Source organism: Meriones unguiculatus, chromosome 4 (assembly GCF_030254825.1).
Source record: "Meriones unguiculatus strain TT.TT164.6M chromosome 4, Bangor_MerUng_6.1, whole genome shotgun sequence".
NCBI lineage: Eukaryota > Metazoa > Chordata > Mammalia > Rodentia > Muridae > Meriones > Meriones unguiculatus.
The window spans coordinates 81,848,442-81,873,094 of NC_083352.1; the positions used below are offsets into that span (position 1 = coordinate 81,848,442).

Below are 24,653 nucleotides of genomic sequence, written 5' to 3' on the forward strand. Positions count from 1 at the left end.
ACAGCCTCTTACACTCTGCAGGTGGGATGCAAGCGACAGAACTTCGAAAGGGGGCAATTTAGGAAGAATCGTCAAAGGTAAAATCCACGAACCCAGCTGGGCATGGAAGCTGCAAAGCAATCAGGAGGCCGAGGCATGAGGAATGTGGATTCCAGGCCAGCCTGGGCTACAGAGCAAGACCTGTGCCACAACAACACTAAGGGTAGAAAAAGATAGAGTCAAGGTAGCACAAAGAGCTTACTCCCAACCACAAAGAAGGGCATTCCACACAGAAAGTTAACTCTCCAAGGCACAGCAATCCAAAACACAGAGTTAACGTCACAGCTCCAAAATGCAGAAAGCAAAAACAGAAGTGTAAGGAGTGACACACTCACAGCTGGAGAGTTCCATCCCCCTCTGAGTGACTGACAAAACAGGACCAAGAGAACACAATACCGGGCAGGCCGGAAGGCTCAGCAGGTAAAGGAACTTGCTGCCAAGACTGACAACATGAGTTTGAGTCCCAGAGCCCACAAAGGAAAGGAGAAAAAAACAACTCTCAGACCTTGTCCTCTGACCCTCACATGTTCATCATGGCCTACACACACCCCTCTCTCTCTCTCTCTCTGTAATAAAACGCTTTTGTTAAAAATCCATAATACTTGAGTAATACCATGTGACCAAACCAATATTTATAGAATGATCAATAACAACAGAATGTACAGTCCATGTGACAAGATGGTAATGGTAATGGCTTACAGAGAGTGCTATCGTGTGCTTCCATAAGGCTGCTGTGCAATCCTCACATGCACCACACAACTATGGAATGAAGCAGCTGAGGCTTGATGATGTTTAGAAACTTAATCTTCAGTTGCCTCAGTGGTTAAGGGCAGAACTGAACTCAAGGTGGCATGTTTGATTCCTGAGCTAGACACCTCTCCCTTATAGCAGAGGTCCAACCAGAACCTTCAAAGAATGCCGAGGCCTCACACTATGTGGGTACAGAAAGCTTCAGGGCCAAAGGCAGAGAAAAACAGTCATCTCCTTCATTGCTTCGTTTATGTACACTCCTCTCCAACAAATACTTCTGACTAAACAAACAGAAAAACAAGTCCTCAGTTGAGCATGCTTGTTCATACCTTCAGCACTTTCAAGGCCGGGGCAGAAGGATTGTTGGGAGTTCAAGGACAGTCTGGGCTACAATGTAAGATCTTGTCTCAAAAATTTAGTTACTTCAAATCCACTTTTAAAATGTCAGCAAAGGGGCTGGAGTTGAGCCTGGTGCTAGAAGATGGAGTGGGCCCTATCAGTGCTCTCCAGACAACAACAAAGGCTTTCAACAAAACAAAACAAACAAGTCAGGAAGAAAGGAGATGGAAGGGAACAGTCTACCGACACTACAGCCGCAGTGTTTGCTGGAGCCAACAGCCAGGGCATGTGCATCAGCTCACACTCATCTCTCGTTTCTCAAATAAAACAATTTGCACATCAAGTCCATCCAGTCAAACAGGCTTCTCAGGCTGTCCACCACCCCGCTGAACAGTCTAAAGGCTTTCCAGCCTGCAACCCTGAACCACAAGGACAGCAGCACTTCAGCTATCCCTCAAGGAGGACTTCCTAGGCACCAGACCCTGTGTGCATTCAATCACTCATTGATTCTGAAGAATCATTTTCTTGAGGTGGGCGACATTACCACCTTACATGTGAATCTTAGAGAATGTGTCACTTACTTGTCCAAAGCCACAGGCTAGTTAAAAGAATGGCTGGGATTTGAAAGCAGACTGGAATCTCCAGCCCAGCTCTTTATAACTACCCTGCACCACTCTGCTATTACTGCGGCATCTGTTCACATCCACCTAAATCAGCTCGGGAGGCAGAAACGGATTATCAGCTCCTCCACAAGACCCCAGTTCAGTTCCCAGCACCCATGTTGAATGCTTCACAACCACCCATAACTCCAGCTCCAGTGGGCCCAAAGCCCTCTTCTGGCCTCTGTGGGGATGACCCTCACATGCACACACTCATACACATAAATAATAGTAATGATAATAACAATTAAAAAGCCAAAGAGGAGGGCACAAGTATGCATAAAAGCCAAGACAACAGAATCACTTAAGCCAGGAGTTTGCAACCAGCATGGGGAATACAGTCAGATCTTACCTTGATCAATCATTAAGTCAGTGAGTTCCATACTATGTATGGGTGTTAGAAAGACAGACCAAATATTCTATCAAATTTAATCCTTGATATATGAAGAGAATAAAACCTCTGCTAATTTTATTTAAATGGTTATGAAAGATAAAGACAGTATAAGAAGGTAGGGAGGGCCAAGTATTTGCAACATAAGCATGGCAACCTAAGTTTGATTCCCAGCAATCACTAAAACAAAAGGCAGGGAGACTGCCATTTGTCTGTAATCCCAGCAATGGGGTGGCAGATACTGGAGTTCACTGGCAGTCAGCTTAGCCAAACTGGTGAGCTCCAGGCTCACTGGGAGACCCTGTCTCAAATAAGAAGGTGAAGAATAATCAAAGATAGCAAGTGTCCACCTAAGGTCTCCACACTCACTCACACACAAATGCACATACATACCCACACAAACCAGTACATTTCCCCCCCACACAAATTCTTCAAATCCCTTAGAAGATTGTGCTTTGTTTGCAACCAAGCTCCCCCAGCTTAAGAACTTTCTTTTGTACTGCTAATATAAATAAACTAACAAGGGCAAAGGCTCCATGTATCAAGGAAGTAAAATAAAGATACAGAATAACAAAGCTGACGCTGATCTAGACTCTAAGGTGAAACCACACTGAGCATTAGCTGAGTGTATACTCACGCAAAGGCCTGAACAAGCAATACAGCGAAGTGGAAAACTCACCTGGCAATCTTCCATAAGTCAGCTGTGACTAACAGCCAACAATGCACTCACTTAGAAATCAAGGATTTTTTAAATACTTTGAGGTCCTTACCCTCAGAAGTTTTCTACATACAAAAACAGCTACAATCTTAAGGATTCCAACTTCCAACACTGAAAAGGTAGAAGAAGGGTGTAGGGATGTACGCCTCTTTGCCAGCAGAGATGGGGGCAGGAAGATGCGAAGTTTGATGTGAGGGTGAGCTACACAGTGAATTCAAGGCCAGCCTGAGGTTCTAAGCATGACCCTGTCTGGAAAGCCAAGAACTGAGGTTACTGCTGGTGCTGGCAGAGCCCTTGCCTAGCACTCAGGAGACCGGAGGTTTAATTCCCAGCATTGGGGAGGGTGCATGAAAGATACAAAGCAAAGGGAAAGGTAGAACTCCCTAACAGCAACAATGTTTTTCTTGAAGCTGACGAGGCAACTGCAGTACAATCCCACAGAAACATTAAGTACCCCTTACCGACATTTTGGAAATTTGTACTGGCATTGTTAGGAAAGCTACAGAATTCCTAAATGTTAATAGAATGACTTTCTAATACTCAGAGCTAAAAGACAAGGCCAAGTATCTTTTTAAATTATATTTACTTAGCCTTTTGGTTGTTGTGTGAATGTGTGTGTACCTAGTTATGGTGTGCACACGTTGAAGACAATTTTGGGGATTCAGTTTTTCCTTCCACCACTCGGGCTCTTGGGATCATTCAAACTCTGGTCATCAGGCTTGGAAGGAAGTGCCTTTACTGTGCTGGTGCAAAGCCAAACCTCTCTCTTTTGAATTTAAAACACTGTTTCTTCATACAGTATATTTTGATCATATTCTTTCCCCTAACCCCAAAAAATCTTAAGAAAGGATGAGGCAAGTGTGATTACTGGCCTCAACTCTATGAGAACTCTATGAGACTCACCAGAGCTGAACCAAGACTCCCCAGACAACAGCCAAGAAGCACTTCATTGGCCAAATGTGCTTCAAGGAATTTGCTCCTTTTTCAGACAAAATGTTAAAGTTCTCAAAAGTGGGGTGAAAAGGTAAAAGCTATTTTGCACACATTCTGCTTCTCTGTCCCGTACAGTGCTGCACTGGACTGACGTACAAGAGGCTTTTAGAATGCAGAGACAGAAAAAGTGCATGCGCATCATGTGCTCAAGCAACAGGAATCTCACCCAGGACATGGACATAATTAATAGTACATTATGTTTAATATGTATTAATGTTATATGAGGCCTGCACAAGCAGAAAATACACATGTATACATTAAATGAAAACAGCAATACCATTATATCTGGAAGGCCAGAAAGTGTCGTAAGGAGGCTATCAGTGGCTCATTCTGCCTTTAAGAGACCAAATTACTGAGGGAAGAGGGTAGGGGGCCCTCTCTGAGAACTGCCAGCATCAAGGCTCACCCTTGGTCTCTTTCATCCTTTCAGACTTTATGGCTAAGGCTGTGAGACTGAGACACAACCAGGGTCTTCCCAGCCTCACTCTGGGCCTCTTCAACTACCTCACTGACAGAACTACTGAGCCTTCCCTTTTATTTGTTTTAATTTTACTTTATATGTTTGGATGTCTTGCCTGTATACATGTCTGTGCACCACTTGTATGCCCAGTGACCAAGAAGGCCAGAAGAGGGCACTGGATTCCCTGGCACTGGAATTGCCACACATGTGCTGAGGATCAAACCTGGGTCCTCTGCAAGAACAGACAGCACTCCTAACTGCTGAGCCATCTCTCCAGACTGAATCACATAGTCTTTATACAGCATTTTAAATATCTTAAAATTAATTTTTACTAATTTTAAGTGTGTGTGGGGGGGATGTAAATAACAGGTGCCCACAAAGGCATAGGAGCTCGTGGAGCTGCAGTTACAGGGAGCTGCTTGACAGAACTTGAGTCCTCCACAAAAACAAGGGCCTTAACTAAATCACTCCAGCCCTTAGATACCATTTTAAGAGTCAGATGAGCTGAAGAAAACCTCAGCGGTTAAGAATCATATTGCTCTTCCAGAGGCCCTGAGTTTGGTTCCCAGCGCCCACATCAGACAATTCACAACTACCTGTAACTCCAGCTCCAGGAAGGCTCCACGATTCTTGTCTTTTCGAGCACTTGTTCTCACACACAAAGTTTGATACACAAAATTTTTCCTCGAGCCAAGGTTTCTCTGTGTAGCCCTGGCTATCCAAGAACTCACTCTGTAGACCAGGCTGGCCTTGTACCAGAGATCCATGTGCATCTGCCTCCCAAGTGCCAGGAGGCATGTACTACCACTGCCTGGCCTAAAAACATTTTTCTAATTAGAAAATATAGGTACATAAAGGAGCTAGGGAGAATGCTCAGTCAGTAAAGTGCTTTTCTGCACAAGATGGGGAGCTCAGTTCAACCCTCAGAATCCACACAGAAGCTGGATGGTTGCATAAGCCTGTGATCCCGGGCCTAGGGGGCTGAGACAAGAAGATGCCTGGGATTCAGGGGTCAGCCGGTCTAGCTAAAGTAGGGAGGTCTAAGAAACTCTGCCTCAAAAAATGTGGTGGACTACTGAAGATACAAAATGTCAATCTCTGACACACACAGTAGATGAATGAGGAGCTGGAGAGATAGCCAGTGTTTAAGATCACTGACTGCTCTTCCAGAAGACCCAGGCCAATTCCCAGAGCCCACATGGGACCTCACAATCACCTGTAACTTTAGTTCCAAGGCATCCAACACACATTTCTGGCCTCGTAGGGCACCAGGCACACAGTGGTGCACAGACAATAAGCAAACAAAATGCATATAAAAATTTTGTAAATAGATGAATGAATACAAATCCATCTACAAGAAAGTAATTAATATGAGTTATTCAAGAGCCCCAAATGACCCTTTCCCTGTTTGTTTCCTAATAACATAGGAAATAAGTTTTGAGAGAATCTCTCAGGTGATGTTCAAGCTTAGGAACAGCCACATCTGACAAGTTATGGACAGAGTGGGTATTACACAAGGAAAGCACACAAAAATATAGGCACAAAAAATACAACACAGAAACATTAAGTGGCCAATGGTAACTAGTCTGGATGAGAATAAAGTTTTATAAACAGAATCGCACATTTTAATTCTCTTTAGTTCTCCTGTGGAATAGATAACTTCTTTAAAAAAAACAAGCAAAGAGTGCTTTTGAATCAAATAGAATATTACTTTCATGTATTGTCTGGCCATCAAACTTGATTTTCATGTTAAAACTGGACTAGAATTCTCTTATGCTTACAGGCAGAGTCCATCTGCCTTCCAGATCTTGTCTGCAGGTTATTCAGGCGTAGAAGAAGAGAGGCAATTACCCTTCTTGGATCCGACCCTGGAAGAGGCGCTGAAGAACTTCTTCACTGTGGTGACCTTGCGGGTCTTCTCATTGGTTTTCTTTTCCTCAAACTTGGAGAACGTGAGGGACTGGGCTCCTTGGCTGCTCTGGCTGCTGGCAAAGGCCTCTTCCTCCTCCCGCTGAAGTCTGAAATTCAGGGAGAGGACTGTGACTGATCTGGATGTTCTCCAAGCTTTTCTGGGGTCTAAAAGATCTTACTCAAATGACTGAAGAGGATCTGAAAACTTTATAAACAGAAACTAAATATACTAAGTGGATCTGAGGCTCAGGGTGTAAAGGCACTTGTTTGATCCCGGGAGTAGAAAGGGTGGGAGAAGAACTGTCCTCTGCCCACCACACAGGTACTGTAAGAATTTGCACACCCCCACACACAGCAAATCAATGTAGGAGCTGGACTGATGGCTCAGGTTTCAAAGCACTTGCTGCTCTGTAGAGGATGTGGGTGTGGTTCCTAGCACCCACACGGCACCTCCTGTAATGTCAGCTTTAGGAATCTGATACTACCTTCTGGTCTCCTCTGACAATGAACATGTGTGGTATGCTGATACACATGCAGGCACCCATACACATTAAAATAAATCTTAAAAAAGAAATGTAATCTAACTAATATTCTAATTAGAAAGAAATATAATCTAAAAAAATGTAAGGCTTAGGGTACAGCTCAGAATCCTTACACTCTCAAAGCCCTGAGTCCAGTTCCCAGCACTGCATACATGGTGGCAAACACCTGTACTCCCAGCACAGAGATACAGAGAAAGAGCTTGCCTCAAAATATCATTAAAGGGCCAGCAAGATGGCTCAGGAGGTAAGGTAAAGGCACCTGCCACCAAGCCTGATGATCTGAATTCAATCCCTAAAACCCATTTGGCAGAAGGAGAGAACCTCTGGACTCCATAGATAAAGATAACCCCTCTCACAAAACTAAATAGATAATTTAAATATATATATACATATATATATACATTGTATAACATATGAATGTATATATGTTATGAGGCTGGAGAGATGGCTCAGCAGTTAAGAGTACATACTGCTTTGTAGAGCACCCAAGTTCAATTCCTAGGTATATATAATTTAAAATATAAATAACAGGCAGGGTGTGGTGGTGCATGTCTTTAATCCCAGCATTCAGGCCGTAGAAGAAGGCAGATCTCTGTGAGTTCAAGAACAGCCTGGTCTACAAAGCAAATCCAGGACAGCAATGGCTACACAGAGAAACCCTGTCTCAAAAATAAATAAATAAATAGATAGATAGATAGATAAATGACAGGCTGGGGATATGCTCAAAGGTTATGAGCACTTGCCGCTGCTGCAGAGGACCAGAGGTCAGTTCCCAATGGCCAAGTGAGGAAACTCACATTTGCCTGTAACCCCAGCTCCAGGGAATCTTACTCCCACTCCTGGCCTCTGCATGTATGTGTTACACACATGGCACACACACAGAGACATATACACACAAATAAAAATAAATCTTTCAATGGCGTTGGAGAGATGGCTCAGAGGTTTAGAGCATTTGTTCAATACCCAGCACTCAGATGTGGCACACAGCCATCTGTAACTCCAGTTCCGGAGACCCGATGACCTTTCCTGACTCCCAAAGGCACCAGGCACACATATTACTCACATACATACATACATGCAGGCAAAACACTCATATGCATGAAACAGTAAATCTTTAAAATAATTTTTTTTTCATAAACAAAGAAAGAAATGGGATGGGTACAGTTCGGAGGCAGAGCTAGTATCTAGCATGCATGAGGTCTGGGTTCAATTATCAGCACTGAAAGTTGGGGATGGAGTGGTGGCTTCTTACTACTTGAGAACTATAAGAAACATCACTATCCAGCTGAACAATTCCTAATTCAGAGTGGAGAGCAAGTGTTTTTAGAACACTGGGCAAAAACCTCCAACAGAAGAAAGATCTGAGAAGGTTCCACAGTGGTTATCTTCAGGACAGCTCTTCAGGATGACTAGAATTCTACTAAGTCACACTGTAGTTTCCAACAGGAACTTAGAGACATAAAGTGTGGTTTCTGGCCAGGCTTGGTGACTCACATCTGTAACCCCAGTACTTAGAAGGTAGAGACAGGAGAATCACTAATGGTGCAATGGACTATGTGCTGGCTATATACAAGTTTCCAGATGATAAAGAACTCTGACTGCAAGCTAACTATCATTCTGGAATTCATTGTGTGGCAGAGAAGCCAGAGCATTATAAACCCAAAAAGTTACCATATTTATATCTGTACTTTAGCACTTAATGCAAGGATCCATATCAAAACTTGAGAGGCTAGAGAGAGGGCTCAGCAGTTAAGATCACAGGTCCTGGAAGGATAGCTCAGGGCACAGTTCTGAGCTCACCACAGATGTGAACATGAACAGCGCAGTTGGTCAACAAATACCAAGTAACTAGACTCAAAAACCAGCAAAAGCTAGCATTTGGTTTGACCTTCTGCTGAGATAGCACTGCAGTCTACAGGATGTCATGGCAAAGGATCGGCTCTATTCCTGGCATCTTTCCAGGCCCTTCACTCACCACTGCTTCTGCCTTTCTTTCTTTTTTTTTTTTTAATCGTACTCCTATTTGGAGATGATACAACCATTTGGGAATAACTCAATTTTAAAGGAAAAATTAAATGTCCTCAATGCAAGGACCATGTATACAGACTAATTGGTGTGATCACTGTGCTACACACCTGCGAAGCTGGGTATGTCAAAAGAATGAGGAAAGCAATATTGAGAGGCGCTTGCCAAACACATGTATGACCGCATTTCATCTTCATCATAAAGTATGCTTGCCTTCCAAAGAGGTACGGACAGCACACTCCAATGTAAAACAAACAGGGCCAGGAGGTGGTGCCAGGAGGTTGTGCCAGGAGGTGGTGGTGCACGCCTTTGATCTCAGCACTCAGGAGAAAAAGCAGGTAAATTCCTGAGTTCAAGGGCAGCCTGGTCTACAGAGTGAGTTCTAGGACAGCCAGGGCTACACAGAGAAACCCCATCTCAAAAAAAAAAAAAGTGAAATAAAGAAACACAAAATATGCTTGCCTTCAAAAGAGGTAAGAACAACATACTCAAATGTAAAAGAAACAAACACAAAATGAAGAAATCACTAAAAGTGATTCATTAAATGGTGACCAGAAATAAGACAGAATCCTCTCATGGCAAGCTGACCTGCTGATCCTGCTCTCAACACAAGTGGTAAGCATGCTTGGGCAATGAAGGACTGTGTACCTGGTTATGTCACTGGTAGCCACACCCCACCTCCACCTAGCCAGTGAGGTCCTTTTACCTTTCTGCCAATTCCCAGTCCTCTTGGATCTGCTTCTGCCGGGCCTTATGGTACTCCTCCCTCCAGCACTTGGAGCAGAAACCCTGCCAGGCAGGGTTGCCATAGTAACCGCATCCTTTCTTGCACAGAAGCTCAGACTGATCCACATGAATTCCCCGGCGTTCGGACTTCAGGCTCATCTTCTTCCTGATAACCAAGGAGTGAGAAAGCATTGAAAATCAACTTGCTACCATACTACTAAAATACAACACTTATGAAGCAAAATACAAATGTCTGAGATCTTCAAGCCATAAGAAGAGAAAGAGAGAAGAGATGGAGAGAAGAAACTATGAAACCCAAAGTTAAACATGGCAAGTTCAAGCAGAATCATTGTAAAGAAAGGCTTCAATCTGAAGTCTGAAATACACAGAGCACCTTGAGACACTAATACTGGATTAAAGACCTAAGCATAAGCTTTAAACTCCCACAGGAAAAGCTTGTTGACATTGGCAAGGACTTCAACACCCCAAAAGTACAGGTAATAGAAGCAACAGAAACAGAAAAAATGGGACAACAGCAAACTTGAAAACTTCTGCCCAACAAACAAAGCAATCAATAGTAAAGAGGCCACCTATGAAATGGGAGAAGACATTTCCAACCTCTACAAAAAGGGTAAAGCCTAGAGTATATTAAGAGCACTGGCAACCCAACAACAAAATAGACAAAAAACTGGAATAGACAACTCTCCAAAGGAGAAATAAAAATGTCCAACAGACAGCAAGACCCTGTCTCAAAAACACTCTAAAAAGGGGGAGGGGGCTGAGAAGCTGGCTCGGCAACTAAAAGATCCCCAAGGCTATCACCATGGCTGATAGCCTTAGTTGGATCCCTGGGACCTACATGGCAGATGGAAAGAAAACCCCTGAAAGCTGTCCACTGGCCTCCTCATGTGTGCTGCAGCGCATGTTTACACAAACAAAATTAACAAAACCTACTTTTTATAGTGGTCAACAAGCTGGGTGTGGTAGGTGCATGCTGTTAATCCTACCACCTAGAAGACAGAGACAGATGGATCTCCTTGAGTTCAAGGCCACCTAGGAATACACAGACTGTGTCTCAAGAAAACAAACAAAAATGACTAACAAAGACTGGGCTTGTTGGCATATGCTTGCAATCCTATCAATCTGGCGAAGGGGAACTGCAAGGCCTACCAGCTTATCGAGTGAAACCTTATCTCAAAATAAATATTTAATAGTCAGAAAACACATGAGAGAAACTATTAGAATAAATCAAAACCACAATGAGACATCACTTCACACTGGTAGGAAGGCCATCTTACACACACACACACACACACACACACACGCACACACGCACACGCACACACACAGGAATGTAGAGATAGGAATGTAGAGAATCTGAACCCTTCTGTATTCTCAGTAAGAACATAAAAAGGTACAGCCACTAGAGACAACCTGTCCATTATAAATAGCCTGTTTTTCCACCCAGAAGGCTGGAGATTGGAGGAGATTAATAGCCTGGTGATCTGCATTATCTGTAGGACTAGGCCACACCAAGCTCCTGCACTGAGGCCCAGAGGTGGTTAATAGTCTAAATAACCCTTACATTATCTGTATAACCAGTGGCTCCACCAAGGTCCCACAACCAGACTGGAGGTGGCTCATACCCCAAATGGCCTCTATGCTAAATGTATGACCAAGACTACACCAGATACGTCCCTAGGCCTAAGCTAATGCAGGTAGCTTATCTCTAGAACCTATCTTCTTGGAAGAAGTGACATGTACTTTGAGGTGAGTTTCCCTGTAATCAATTATGCCTCCTTGTGCAGCAGGGACTGCATTACACCAGGAAATGTTTTTCAAAATTGTACTGTGTTTAAATATGCTGGCAATAAACCACCTGGCATCAGACTCCCAAAGTTTGATCCAGCCTGGATGACTAAGTCAGGCTGAACCAAGTTTACATTCTCACCAATCTGAGGATGGTTTTGCTGCCAGCGTAGCCTACCTTTACTTCTTTTTTTTCTTCTTCTTCTTTATTATTATTTATTACAATTTATTCACTTTGTATCCCAGCTGTAGCCCACTCCCTCATCTCCTCCCAGTCCCATCCTTATTCCTTCTCCCCGGCCCCATGTCCCTCACATAGTCCACGGACAGGGGAGTTCCTCCTCCCCTTCTATCTGAACCTAGCCTATCAGGTCTCATCAGGACTGTCTGAATCCTTTTTCTCTATGACCGAGTAAGGCCACCTCACCAGAGGGAGGTGATCAAAGAACAGGCAACCAACTTTATGCCAGAGACTGCCCCTACTCCGCTCCCCTTATTTAGGGAACCCCCATGGAGACTGAGCTGGCCATGGGCTACATCTGAGCAGGGGGTCTAAGTCCTCTCTATGCATGGTCCTTGGTTGATTCATCAGTCTCTGCAGGACCCCTGGGCCAACATTTTTTGGCTATGTTGGTCTTCTTGTGGAGTTCCTGTCACCTCCTACCTTTACTTCTTAAAAGGTCTTATCTCATGTGTTTTGTTATAATGGAACATTTATGGTACAATATCCAAAGGCAATATCCAAAAGCAACTGTAAAGATTAAAACTTGGGCTGGGAGATGGCTCAATAGATACAGTAACTGTTGCACAAGCATAAGGCGGAATTCAACCCCCAGCATCACCTAGCAGCTGGGAATAGCAATAAGGACCTGTAATTTTAGTGCTGGGGCATAGGGATAGGGAAATCCTGGCGCTTGCTAGCCAGTTGGGCTAGCCAAAATGGTGAGCTCAAAGTTCAATGAGGGACCCTGCCTCAAAAAATAAGGTGAGCTGTCATTTTCAGGTCTTTCTCTCTGCACCCACTCCTATCTCTGATCTCTCGGGTTCTGTGTTATGCCTGACTTCCTTCTAAGGCTTACCTTGTATCTACACACTTTACTACTTAGCCAAAGGGTAAGATTGTGCTCAAACCTCTCTGGTCAGTAGACCTTTGCTTCTGAGGGGCAGAACCTGTGTATACGGAGGCAATATGATGTGGCCCAGAAAACATCTGAGTGTCTGAAGTCTCAGTGCATTCTTTGGCATATGCATAGATTCACTAGTAGGGTCAGAGTTTTATCGTTTTATCGTGTGTGTGTGTGTGTGTGTGTGTGTGTGTGATGTATGTATGTATATGTTCACGTGAAGGTGTAGATAGGTACAAATGTGTGTGCAGGTGTGTGGAAATGAGACGTTGAAGTTAGGTAAACAACTTTCTCCAATTGCTGCCCACCTTATTATTATTTTTTAACATATTTATTTGGCAGATGTGCTGGCACACACCTTTACTTCCAGCATTTGGGAGACAGAGGCAAGCAGATCTCCGAACTGGAGACCAGATTGGTGTACATAGCAAGTTCCATGCCATTCAGAGGTACATAGTGTGACCCTGTATGGGCTGGGGCTGGCAAGATGACTCAGCAGGTAAAGGAGCTTGCTGCCAAACCCGCCAATCTGAGTTCAATCCCTGGGTCTGAAATGGTGGAAGGAGCGAACAGATTGCAGCAAGCTGTCCTCTGAGCTCCACACATGATGCATGATGCATCCACAGCCGTACATAAAGCACATGAAATGTGAAGAGAAAACTGCTCTTGCCAGAACAATGGGAGAGTCTGTTTACCATGCAGTTGAATGAGCATGCCACGTGCCTCCCCGCAACACTCAACAGACTAATAAGGTCATAAAATCTGGTCTCTTCATCTTGGACTCCTTAGCTGTGACTCTGCCTGCATGGGACTTGTGGGGCAAAGATACTCACTGTGACATACAGCCTACTCTACCGATATCCTGGATAGTGGGTCCCTTTGTTCCCATTACATAAACCTCATGTCTTCTGCCTACATCCATTAACTTTGGCAGGCTCACTTGCTACTTACCTGTCCTTCACTGTCCTTAACATTCCCAGCATTCAATACACAGGAAGTCATTTACACCCTTAGCCATTAGAGCAATCTAAGGAGAAGCCATCAGATGAGGCTGGGTGTAGCTCAATGGTAGAGCACTCCCCTAATTTGCTCAAGACCCTGAGTTAGCTCCCGAGCACTGCCAAAAACAAAACTCCACCAGCATGAGACATCAACCACACCTACCCAAATGACTAAAAGAATCACTGATAGCCAGGTGCAGTGGAGCACACCTGACCTCAGCACTCAGGAAGGCAGAGGCAGGAGGATCTCGTGAGTTCAAAGCCAGCCTGATCTACAAAGTGAGTCCAGAACAGCCAAGGCTACAGAGAAACCTAGCCTCAGAAAAACAGACAAAAGCACTGACATTACACCACCAATGTACATTCCTGTACATTCTGAGAGAAATGTAAAATAGCACAGCTGACAGTTGATAGCTTCTTTCTCACTGTTTTGGTTTTCTGAGAGAAGGTCCAACTCTGAGGCCCATACTGATAACAAACTCATAGTAACCCTCTTGCCTCGAATCTCCTGAGCCTGGCATTATAGGTGTGAGCCCCTGCACCCATTTGCATATTCTTATAGTTCATACTCATTGATTCAACAAATACTTTTACATACTAACAGGCACCTTATGTTGTCAACCATAAGCAAAAAGCTCCGTGTATCTTAGTGTTTAACTTGGGCAGCATATAGCTCAGACCTTGAAGGAAAAAAAACACTATTAACATTGAATACTCTTTTTTGTTTTGCTTTTCAAGATAGGGTTTCTCTGTACAGTTCCAACTGGCCTCAAACTCAGAGATCAGGTAGTTTAAAGCCGTAAACCACCACCCTGTTGCTGAATAATCTTAAAACAACTAAACTTCATGAACCCATATTTGAGAAACAATCTAGCTATGTATACACAAAATCTATAGAATTCTAAAAACTGCTAATAACAAAATGAGGTACAAAATATTTCACTCACAGTAATATCAATATATAAGAACACCTAGGAAATATTTTAATAAAAAAGTTATGTGAGTTGGGTGGTGGTAACTTACATGTTGAATCCCAGCATATGGGAGGCAGAGGAAAGCAGAGCTCTGTGAGTTTGAGGCCAGCCTGGTCTACAGGGCAGCCAGAACTGTTACATAGAGCAACTCTGTCTCAAAAACCAAACAAACAAAAAGTCATGTGGTCAGTATAAAAATATTGATATATAAGCAATGGCCACAGACACACCTATACTCCTAGCACTTGGGAGGCTGAGGTAGAAGGGTTCCATGTTCAAGATCAGTTAGGACTACAAAAGACAAAAATACAAATAAAGAAAGCTTTAACAATAAGGCTGTAACTAGTGAGACATAAAATGACTCTAAATAAAATGCAAATAAAACAGTAAAATGACATAGTTTCCAAAATCCTATTTTACAGCAGATGACAAAAGAATTCTCAAGACTTTTTAGAACTCAAAAAAATGATTCCATATTTCACCAGCAACAATAACCAGTATAGTTTTTAATTTTCGAAATTAACTTTCTGAATCTTTTTTCCTGCAGACTAGTTAAACAATATGAACCCAGACGAATCACTAAAAAATACGAAACTCCCAAATAAATCCTAACACACCATAACACATAAAATAATACTAAAGGAAAGAAAAATGTTTAAAATAGTTTTGAATAACTGGCCAGCAATCTGATGTCCCTCAAAATAACTGAAAAGATCTGTTAAATGGCTGGAGAGATGACTCAGTAATTAAGAGCAATGACTGTTTTTGCAGAGGACCTGGGTTCAATTCCCAGCATCCACAAGGCAGCTCACAACCATCTCTTAACTCCAGTTCCAGAAGATATAATGCCCTCTTCTGGCCCCCACAAGCTCTGCATGCAAGTTGTGACACACATGCAAGCGCAACAGCCACACACATAAAACTCAAGGATAGCAAAGTTCAGACTAGATTGTTTTGCAAGAAAACGTGTCAAAAAATAAAAATAAGAGGCTACAGACAAGGCTCAGTGGCTATGACTTGCTGCTCCTGCAGAGGACCTGAGTTTAATTCCCCAAAACCACAATATGTGGCTCAAAGTGCCTGTGACACCAGCTCCAGCAGATCTGATGTCCCTTTTCTGGACTCCACGGGCATGTGCACTCGTGCACAGACAAACATATACCCATAATTAATGAACTTTCATCCGTGCCTCTGCTGGGATGAAAGGTGTACACCACCACATCCACCTTTTTTTTTTTTTTATGAAAGGGAAGGGAGGACAGAGTTCCCAATTTGTCACACTATGCAACCCAAGCTGGCCTGCAGTCCTAATCCAGTCTCCCATGTGATGGGGCTACAGGTGTCCACCCATCACACCTGACACAACTTCAAACTTCCGAGAGAGACAGAGGACGAAAGAACTAATACAATATACTTATGAAACGTCTATACCTAGAAGCTACAGGAAAATCATGAAGGAAGTAAAATTTGAATACACAAATTTAAACGTCCACTAGTTTTTAACAGGCCTCACCTGTGACCAAAATAGACAGGCAAAAAGAGAGTGGAAAATAACATTTACATGTGACAATGAGGCATTTTATTATACAGAAAGATAATATTAATAAAGAGCCTGAGATTGGTTGGAGCTGTGCAGGACAAGGACATGGCAGGTCCTTCGCAAACTCAGAGCAGCCTCCTCAAACAAGGGGAAAGTTCTACTGCATGCACCTGATATTTTGAAAAGGCAGCACTTGTCTGCCATACCGCCCATGGGGCAAGGGAACCAACTTCCACAGCCACAGAAGCAGTGTTAGAAAACTTTGATTTTTGCCAATCAATATTTAACCATGGGTATTGCTACTTGTCTTTAAGGATTTTATTTTTAACTATGTGGTATGTGTGTGGGCGGGGGTATCCTGAACTAATGTGAGTGCAGGTGCTCAAGGAGGCCACAAAAGGGTGCTGGGTCTAGAGGCCTGGAGCTACAGGCAGTTGTGTGGCCCCAACATGGATGCTACACCCATGTTGTAACACCCACGTGAACCTGTACTTCACCACTGAGCCTTTTTTTTCAGCACCTGATTAACAATTTTTTACTGGTATTTGTTACCATGCTTACATTGTTCTTCAAATAAATTAACCACTGGTATTTTCTGCTCCTGTTTCTATAATCTATATCTCTAAATTTTCCCTAATATTCCCAAGCAGTCTTTTTGAATTATCTTTCTTGTATGTTCATTTGTTTATTTTGCTTTTCAAGATGAGGATTCTCTCCGTAACCTGGCTGTCCAAGTGTTGGGATTAAAGTCGTACAATGCCTCAACCTATGCCTTCCTCACTCCCCACCCTCCACATCACACCCTTTGGCTTGAATTATTTTTTTAGCCACCTTTTCTGTTGTGAGGGCACCCTCACACAAAGACATGGCATTTCAAATCTGTACACAGGTTTTACCCACTTCCTCTCATGATACACATCCCTTCTAAAAGCAGTGCTTCATGTAGACAACTGACGTTAGAGTTTCCATGTTTACTGTTACAAAACGAAGTATGTAAACACTACTCTGTCCAAGTAGTCCCAAAAGATAATCAAGCCCATGGGAGACAATTTAGGGAGTGAGCTGAGCCAGTGGAGCGGCATTCTCAGGACCTGCAGACAGCTGCCCTCTGCTGTGCCTAGCCACATCCTCTTCAGTTGAGCAAAGTTAGGGCTCTAATCTGAGCGTGCTCAAAATAATCCAGCTGTGCTGGCCTACAGTCTTCCTGTCTTCCAGAGAAGCAGGCAGCACTCAAATAAGCGACTGCTCTTTGAGTACCTGAGCAAACAGACGTGGCTTTGCCGAGCAGCAGCACTTTGTAACGTAGACAGCATCTCCACCCAGGAGTGTTCTTTCCAGTTCTGTCTGATTTAGTTCTGCTCTAGCCATTTCACCTTTTCTCATATACTCTGAGTCATAAGGTCTGAGAATCTGAGTTTATACAGGTCCTAGGTGGTTCTAATGGGAATCACCTTGGAAACCACAGCTGTAAAAAAACCACCATGGGTGTGAATCCACTCATCTCTCCCCCTGACCCCATGACAGAATGCCCTTTTCTTTTTCAATTTTTATTTTATTCATATGGGTGCTTTGTTTGCATGTACATATGTACCACATATGTACCTGATGCCCAAGGAGGTCAGAAGACAGGCTATCAGAATTGGAGTTACAAGTGGTTGTAAGCCACTATTTGGGTGCTGGAAATTGAACCCAAGTCCTTATAACAGCTGAGCCATCTCCCCAGCCTGAGATGACCTTTTCTGAGTATGATAGAAGTCTGTGGCAACCTCCTGCTAAGAACTGGAAAGCTAGTATCAGTGTGAAATACAGTGTTTAAAGGCACCATCATAAACGCAACAGAAAGCATCTGAAGTACCTCACACTAAGGGGTCCAGATCCTGGAAAATGACAGACAGTATGATGAGAAGGTGACTCCAGCAAAAAACAAAAAACCCAGAATATGCTGATGAAGGAGACAAAGAGATAAAAATCGGGGCTAGGGAGGGAACAGCTGATGAGTGCTTCCACAGCATGAAGGAAGCCCAGGGTTCTATCCTCAGAACCACAGAAACTACATATGGTGACATATGCATATGATACTAGCACCCAGGTAGAGACAGAAGGGCCAGGAGTTCAAGGCCATGCTTGGCTATACAATGACTAACAGGATTGGCTATGTAAGACCCATCTCAAAAAAAAAAAAAAAAAAAAAAAAAGTCTCTGTGAATTCGAGACCAGCCTGGTCTATAGAGGCTGGTTCGGCAGGTAAAGACATTTGCAATAAAAGACTTCAGTTCAACTCTTGGAACCCACAACCACACAACCACACAACCACACAAGCATACACACATGTGCAAATAATAAAGTTATTTTTTAAAGAAGTTATTAGAGGGGCAGACAAGATGGCTTAGTGGTTACCAGCACTTGCTGATCTTACAGAGGACTCAGGTTCTGTTCCCAGCACCCACATGGTGGTTAAGAACTGCCTGTAACTCCAGCTCCAGAAGATCCAGTATCTTCTGACCTCCTCAAGCATTGCATCAACATACATGTAGGCAAACACACCCATAAATAAAGTTATTTTTAAAAATAAATTAGATAATTAAGAGAAAGAGTGTGTGTGGTATAGTGCTAAGGTAGAGCACTTGCCTAAAAAGTACAAAGTACTGGGTTTGATCCCCACCACTACAAAATAAATAAAATATATAAGGCTGAAATATGCTATTCCAATGTTGTCTCTGTCATAAAACATTCTACTCTGTGGGGCAGGTAACGACATAATAAAGTACTGTAGATCAGTCGTTAGCTTGTGGGCATGAATGCACACTGCCATCTGACTCTCTTCAATAGTGCTAAAAGTGATCCGTCCATGGCTGGACAGTACCTGAAATCCTTCACAGACTCTGTGCATTTGCCACACTAGGTTCCAACTATGGGACTAACAAATTTTACAGGCTGAAACATAGTTAACTTGCTCCACAGAAGCCAAGTATACTATCTCAAAACACTAGAAAAAAAAAAAAAACTTTAGGGCTTTTTTCTATCATTTTCTTTACTGTGCTGCTGAGGATGGAGGCCAGGGACCTGTGCACACCCTGAGACTCCTGCCTCACTGCACTGCACACCAGACCCTGCTATGAGCTCGAGGCAATCTATCTCATTAGCCTTCAGTTTTGTTTCTGTTTTTATAATTTTCATTTGCATTATCCTTATTGTAGTCAAAACTTTGGTCCAATTCATTTTTCAGGGCACATTTAAAAAAAGTGTCAAAAGTTCAATGGAAATGCAACTAAGAAGCCACAACATTACACAACATCAGGCAAGGGCGGTCCTACCTACTGTTTCACCATGCTGGCACTCTAGAAATCCTAATTATTATGACTGCAAGCCACTTTCCAGTGTGTACAGCACAGAAAGCAACTTATTGGCTCTGTAAGATAAGTGGATCTGTTCCCACCCTCAACACAATCCTATGTGTGCGCTTCTCAATCCAATGCTCTCTGTACTAAAACTAGTATCTCAAAACCTGTTTGTTATCCTTTCTTATGTTCCTGTCAGCCTTTTCCATCCATCACACACACACACAATGACACACATGACTCTGACTACCCAACAACACAAACAAAATCTATTCATAAGGCATTTTCCAGACAGCACAAGATCAAAGCAAAAGCTGGAAAAACAAACTACTTCTGATGACTGTACAATCAATCCTATCTGGACCATCTAAAAGAGACTGTTGACTGAACTGTAAGATAGAAACTCTTGGATCACAAGGCCAGGACTACTTCAGCTAAGACACAACAGGGTACACAACTTTTCTGAAAGGCATTTGGAAATGAAGGGACAGAGCTGAGGAGTTTCTCTGATTATCTTTCAAGGTCACTAAACCATTATGTTCCTTTCTCATCTGGCTACTAACAAGCAAAGCTACCTTGGTAGCTCTCAACCAGACACTTCAGACCTCAAGCACTTGGTACAGAGCTGGTTCTGGATCCCACCTGCCCTGCATCTGAATCACTCAGCCACTCACCTCCCATCATACACTACCAGTAGTGTATTCTACTCTGCAGGCTGGGCAAGTCTATACAAGTCATTAAAAACACTTCCTGCAACAAGATGTGGTACGAGAGCATGTTCTACTTAGGGAAATTATAGTATAATACAGACAGATTTTCATCCATTAATAAACACTCTGAGCTCAATCTCTAAAAGCATCTTTTAAATGTGTTCCAAAGTGCCATCTAAAGAAGGAAAAAAAAAAAAAAACCTGCCTTAGCAAACAGTATGCCTAAAATTAGAAAATTCTATATATTATTACAGAGGAACTGTATAAATGCTGCCATTGTGTATTTTAACTTGAAAGCACACAGAAAATTATAAATATATCTTACGTAAAAGTTCCCCAAATTATGAGCAAAATACAATGAGACAGGTATGAAAACATCACATGAAATGCATTATTTTTACACTTACATTTAAAAAAAGGTTAAAAAATAAAAAAGGCAAGTGTGGTAGTACACACCCAAATCCCAACAAAACAAGATTTCACTCAGTTCCATCTTGGTTGTCCTGTGTCCCCCACAGAAGATCACACCATTCCCTAAGGGTAGAACCCTCAAGGCTCTGACTATATCCCTGATTCAGATCCTTTAACAATCTCCTCCCTAGCATCTGGTGGGGGGGGGAAGCTTATGACTCAGGGCAAGGAAGGAAAATCAGTGCTACAGTATTTGCAGGGCATGTGTTTCGCATGCTCCCAGTACGACCCACACCCCCAAAAAAGGAAGCCAGACTAAGAAACCCCAGCTCAGTGTGTAGATTCTACAGCTCCTACTCAAATGAACAACGCTTATCCCTCTGATCATAATTCATGACTTCTGCTACATCTAATTAACTGATCATAATCACAATTAGTGGCTGTCCTGATGACTATAAGCCTGTAAAGTATGCTACCAAAAACAAGGAAAAATCAATCTACACAATCCAAGTTAGACTTTCTACGCCAGTGGCAAGAGCTTCACTAAAAACAGAAACCTCTGAAAACAGGCACGGGACTGGAGAGACAGCTCAGAGGTTAGGAGCACGCACTGCTCTTGCAGAGGACCCATGTTAACTCCCAGAACCACATCAGGGCACCCAATACCCTCCTCTGGTCTCCAAGGGTATCTCATGGGCACACACCCACACCCACACACAAAAACACATGGTATACATAACTGAAAAAGATAAATGCAGCCATCAAGCATGTTAGGCAAGTGTCCCACCATTGAGTGACACCCCAGACCTTCTTCTGTTATTCTGACAGAGTCACTAAGTTGCCCAGGCTGGCCAGCACTGGCAATCCTCTGCTTCAGCCTCCTGAGGAGCTGGACTTATGGGTATGCTAGAGCACAGCCTCTTCCTAAAGCAGTTAGGGAACTTTATCTAAACATTAAAAAATACCAGCTAAATAATAATCACTGTGATAGAAGTCAAGTTATTTCCCCTGTGCATGCTACTTCTTACAGTGCTGTACACCAGAGGTGAGCATTGGGTGAGAATTTCAAAATGTTTGGCGTTTTCCACGAAACTCTCATTTTTAGCAGGGTAACTTTAAGTGGCTAAGAAAGCCACTTAGCAGCATTTCTGTGCAAGTATCTCTGCTAGAGATGCTTATCCCACAGACCAAAAAAAAAAAAAAAAAAAAAAAGAGTGCCAGAGAATTTAAAGAGACATAGTCAAGATTTAAACTTCTATAGTACCTAGCCAAAGAGTGGGAAAAGTCTGTGGATTACTCTTACGCAGTCAGCAAGTACACACAGAACTTACAGACACCCAATATGAATTGAGAGTGGTGAGAGAAAAGTAGGTTTCCTTTTACTTCCTTAGGAAGCTGATTTTATTAAATGAGTACACAATTCAATTCACTTAATGACCAGAAAAGACAACTATGCGAGACAGTACGTAAGCCAGCACTACATTGGACACAATCATCTTCAACCACACAGCAGCAGCCTGTTTATGTGTGTGTGTGTCCATATGTGCACACACAGCTGCTTAAAATTCACCACAGAATGTCCTTGCTTCATGCCCTTCCCTGGCCCTGTTGCCAGCACAGAAAAGCCCCACACTTCATGTCCCCTCAACACCTTCTTCATGTAGCTGGGTGGCCTCTGCTGGTTCCTGCTACCCAAACACACACACACACACACCTCCAAAACTCCCACTCCAGCTTGTTGGTCTGAACTGTTACATTCTTCAAGACACTTTGGGGGATGTTTCCTGGTCCCTTCTTCCACCACCCACACCTGACAAGGTTGGCTTGTGTTCTGACCCTCAGTGCTCTATCCTAGCACACACCATGATGAAATTCTATTGAAATATTTTTTGTTTTGTTTCTTTGTAGTGCTGGGGGTCGAACCCCGAGCCTTTGTGCAAACTAGGCAAACATTTTACACCTTGAAATATTTCTACTATCCATCCACAATGTGTGTGCCTAGTAAGTACCCTTGAAGGCCAGAGGCGGGCATTAAATCCCCTGGATATGGAGTTAGACAATTGTGAGCCACCATGTGGGTGCTGGGAACCAAACCAGGGTCCCTTGGAAGAGCAGCCAGCTCTCTTAACCACTGAGCCAACTCTCTAGCCAAAACTTTTTAAAGAAAGTAAAAATTCAAATCCTGACTACGCCTTAACCCTCTGATTAAGAACCAGTAAATCTTGGAGACTCTCTTGAGAAGTCCACACCCATGTCTTGAAGGTGTGCTGTCCTTTAAGGGTCTCTCCTCCCTTAACACCTGGGCTTAAATCTATAATTAAAGTGTTTCTTAGTAAACTCCAGCTTCCTTTCATCAAAACCGAAAGGACTGGAGAGATGTCAAGTACTTGCCACACAAGCATGTGAACCTGAGCTCTGACCCCCCAGCACCCAGGTTAAAAAGAAAGCGTGCTGTGTCTGTGACCCCAGCACTTGGGAGGCAGAGACTGGGAGGATCCCTGCAGCCCGCTGGCCAGCTACTGGCTCTAGCCAAACCCAGCTCAAGTCACTGAGAACCTATCTCAAAAGTCAGGGCTGGTAAGAGACTGTGCAAGATATCCATCATTAGCTAGCCTCTGGCCTCCATACACAAACTGTGAACACAAATACCAAAAGACAGCAAGCCAGTGGGCAGTGGCCTACACCTGCAATCCCAGGGCTTGAGAGGCACAGGCAGGAGGACTGCTCCAAGTTCAGAGTCATGCAGGGCAGCCAGGGCCGCATTACGGGACCCTGTCCCAAGATATAAACACACAAACCAAAATAAACAAACAATCCCCCACACAGTAAAAAGGCTGAACACAAGCTGGGGATGTAGCTCAGTTTAACAGCCTGTCTGGCACGTGAAAACTTTCAAGTCAGTCATCACTAAGTAGCAAGCTTCTTTTTCTTTTTGTTTTTGTTTTTGAGACAGGGTTTCTCTGTGTAGCCTTGACTGTCCAGGAACTCATTCTGTAGACCAGGTTGGGCTCGAACTCACAAAGATCCTCCCTGCCTCTGCCTCCTGAGTACTTGGATTATAGGCGTTTGCCGCCGCCACCACCACAGCCCAGTGGCGAGCTTGACAATTTTATTTTGAGATTCTTTCGTCTTTTAACTGGACTTTGGGGTGGGAGTGTAGAATTTCACTCTGTAGCTTAGGCTGGCCTCAAACTCATTATATAGCCCTGATTGACGGTGATCAAGGCTGTTTCTGCCTTAATTCCCAAATACTCGGTTAACAGAAGTGGGTGACTAACTAGGTCTTTTTTTTTTTTTTAAGTAGTTCTAGGTTTGTAGCTTAAAAGGCCCAACTGCTAACTTTCAAGAGGTGTAGAGGGTTAGGGGGAACACTTCTAACACAAAATCAGGTGATGATGTAAACTTCTGCCAAAATATCACCTTTAAACTCCGTGGGCAGCCGCAGCCTACCGCATCCAGCAACACATTTCCCAACCACAGAGGTTGGTCACTAGCTCTGAGACACAGCCAGCTGCCCATGACCTAGTCTCCAAGGCGCTTCCCTCTCTGGAGTGAACTTCCGCGAAGGGATGGAGGGACATCCCCCCGGCTCTCCTCCCAGACAGCTCGGAATCAGGGGCTGCCTTTATTATTATTTATTTTTTCATAAGAGGGTCTTCCTAAGCGGCGCAGGGTGCCCTCAAACTCGCGGCAATCCTCCTGCCTCAGCTTCACGACTTCTCATTCAGAGACACCCATAACCTTGGCCTCTACCACCTGATAGAAGTATTCAAAACCCCGCGCCACAGCAAGCCCGCACCATGCCCGAGACCCACGCGGGCGCCGGGAGGGGACCCGCCCGGCCGCAACCACAACTCCGGACTCGGATGGGAGCGGAGCGACAGCCGACGACCGGGGACCGCGTCCTCCCGGGAGTCCGAGTCCCGCCGAGCCGGGAAGAACTCGGCCGAGCCGGAGAGGCCGGGAGCGGAGCTCTGACGGCCTGGCCCTCCGCGCCCGCCCGGCTGAGTGGCGGGACGGAGCGTCCCGGGGTCAGCGCGCGGCTGGCCGCGCCGCCGCCGCCGCCCCGCTCCGGGTGGGAACGCGCCTCCGTGGTCCCCGTCCCTCCGAACCTAGTCCGCCGCTCCGCCGGCGTCCGACAGCCGCTCCCAGCGCCGCTTCAGTCAGTCGGCTCCCTGCCCCGCCCCTGCCCC

The 24,653-nt window shown here is 44.0% G+C and overlaps 1 protein-coding gene across 3 annotated transcripts in view; it reads right to left on the bottom strand.

Annotated features, from left to right (window-relative positions):
- Positions 1 to 24,653, bottom strand: part of Rabgef1 (RAB guanine nucleotide exchange factor 1) — a 44,368-nt gene extending 19,715 nt beyond the window's left edge. Inside the window, exons 1-3 of one of the 3 annotated variants that reach the window (XM_021657060.2) lie at positions 24,573 to 24,653; positions 9,534 to 9,719; positions 6,201 to 6,367 (exon numbers count right to left, since the gene is read on the bottom strand). In XM_021657060.2, the coding sequence (XP_021512735.1) occupies positions 6,201 to 6,367; positions 9,534 to 9,712 (346 nt within the window). In that variant the 5' untranslated portion in view covers positions 9,713 to 9,719; positions 24,573 to 24,653. Of the gene's footprint in view, positions 1 to 6,130; positions 6,150 to 6,200; positions 6,368 to 9,533; positions 9,720 to 23,880; positions 24,267 to 24,572 lie in introns of those variants that run through there. The other 2 variants (XM_021657067.2, XM_021657075.2) reach the window with 2 other exon arrangements.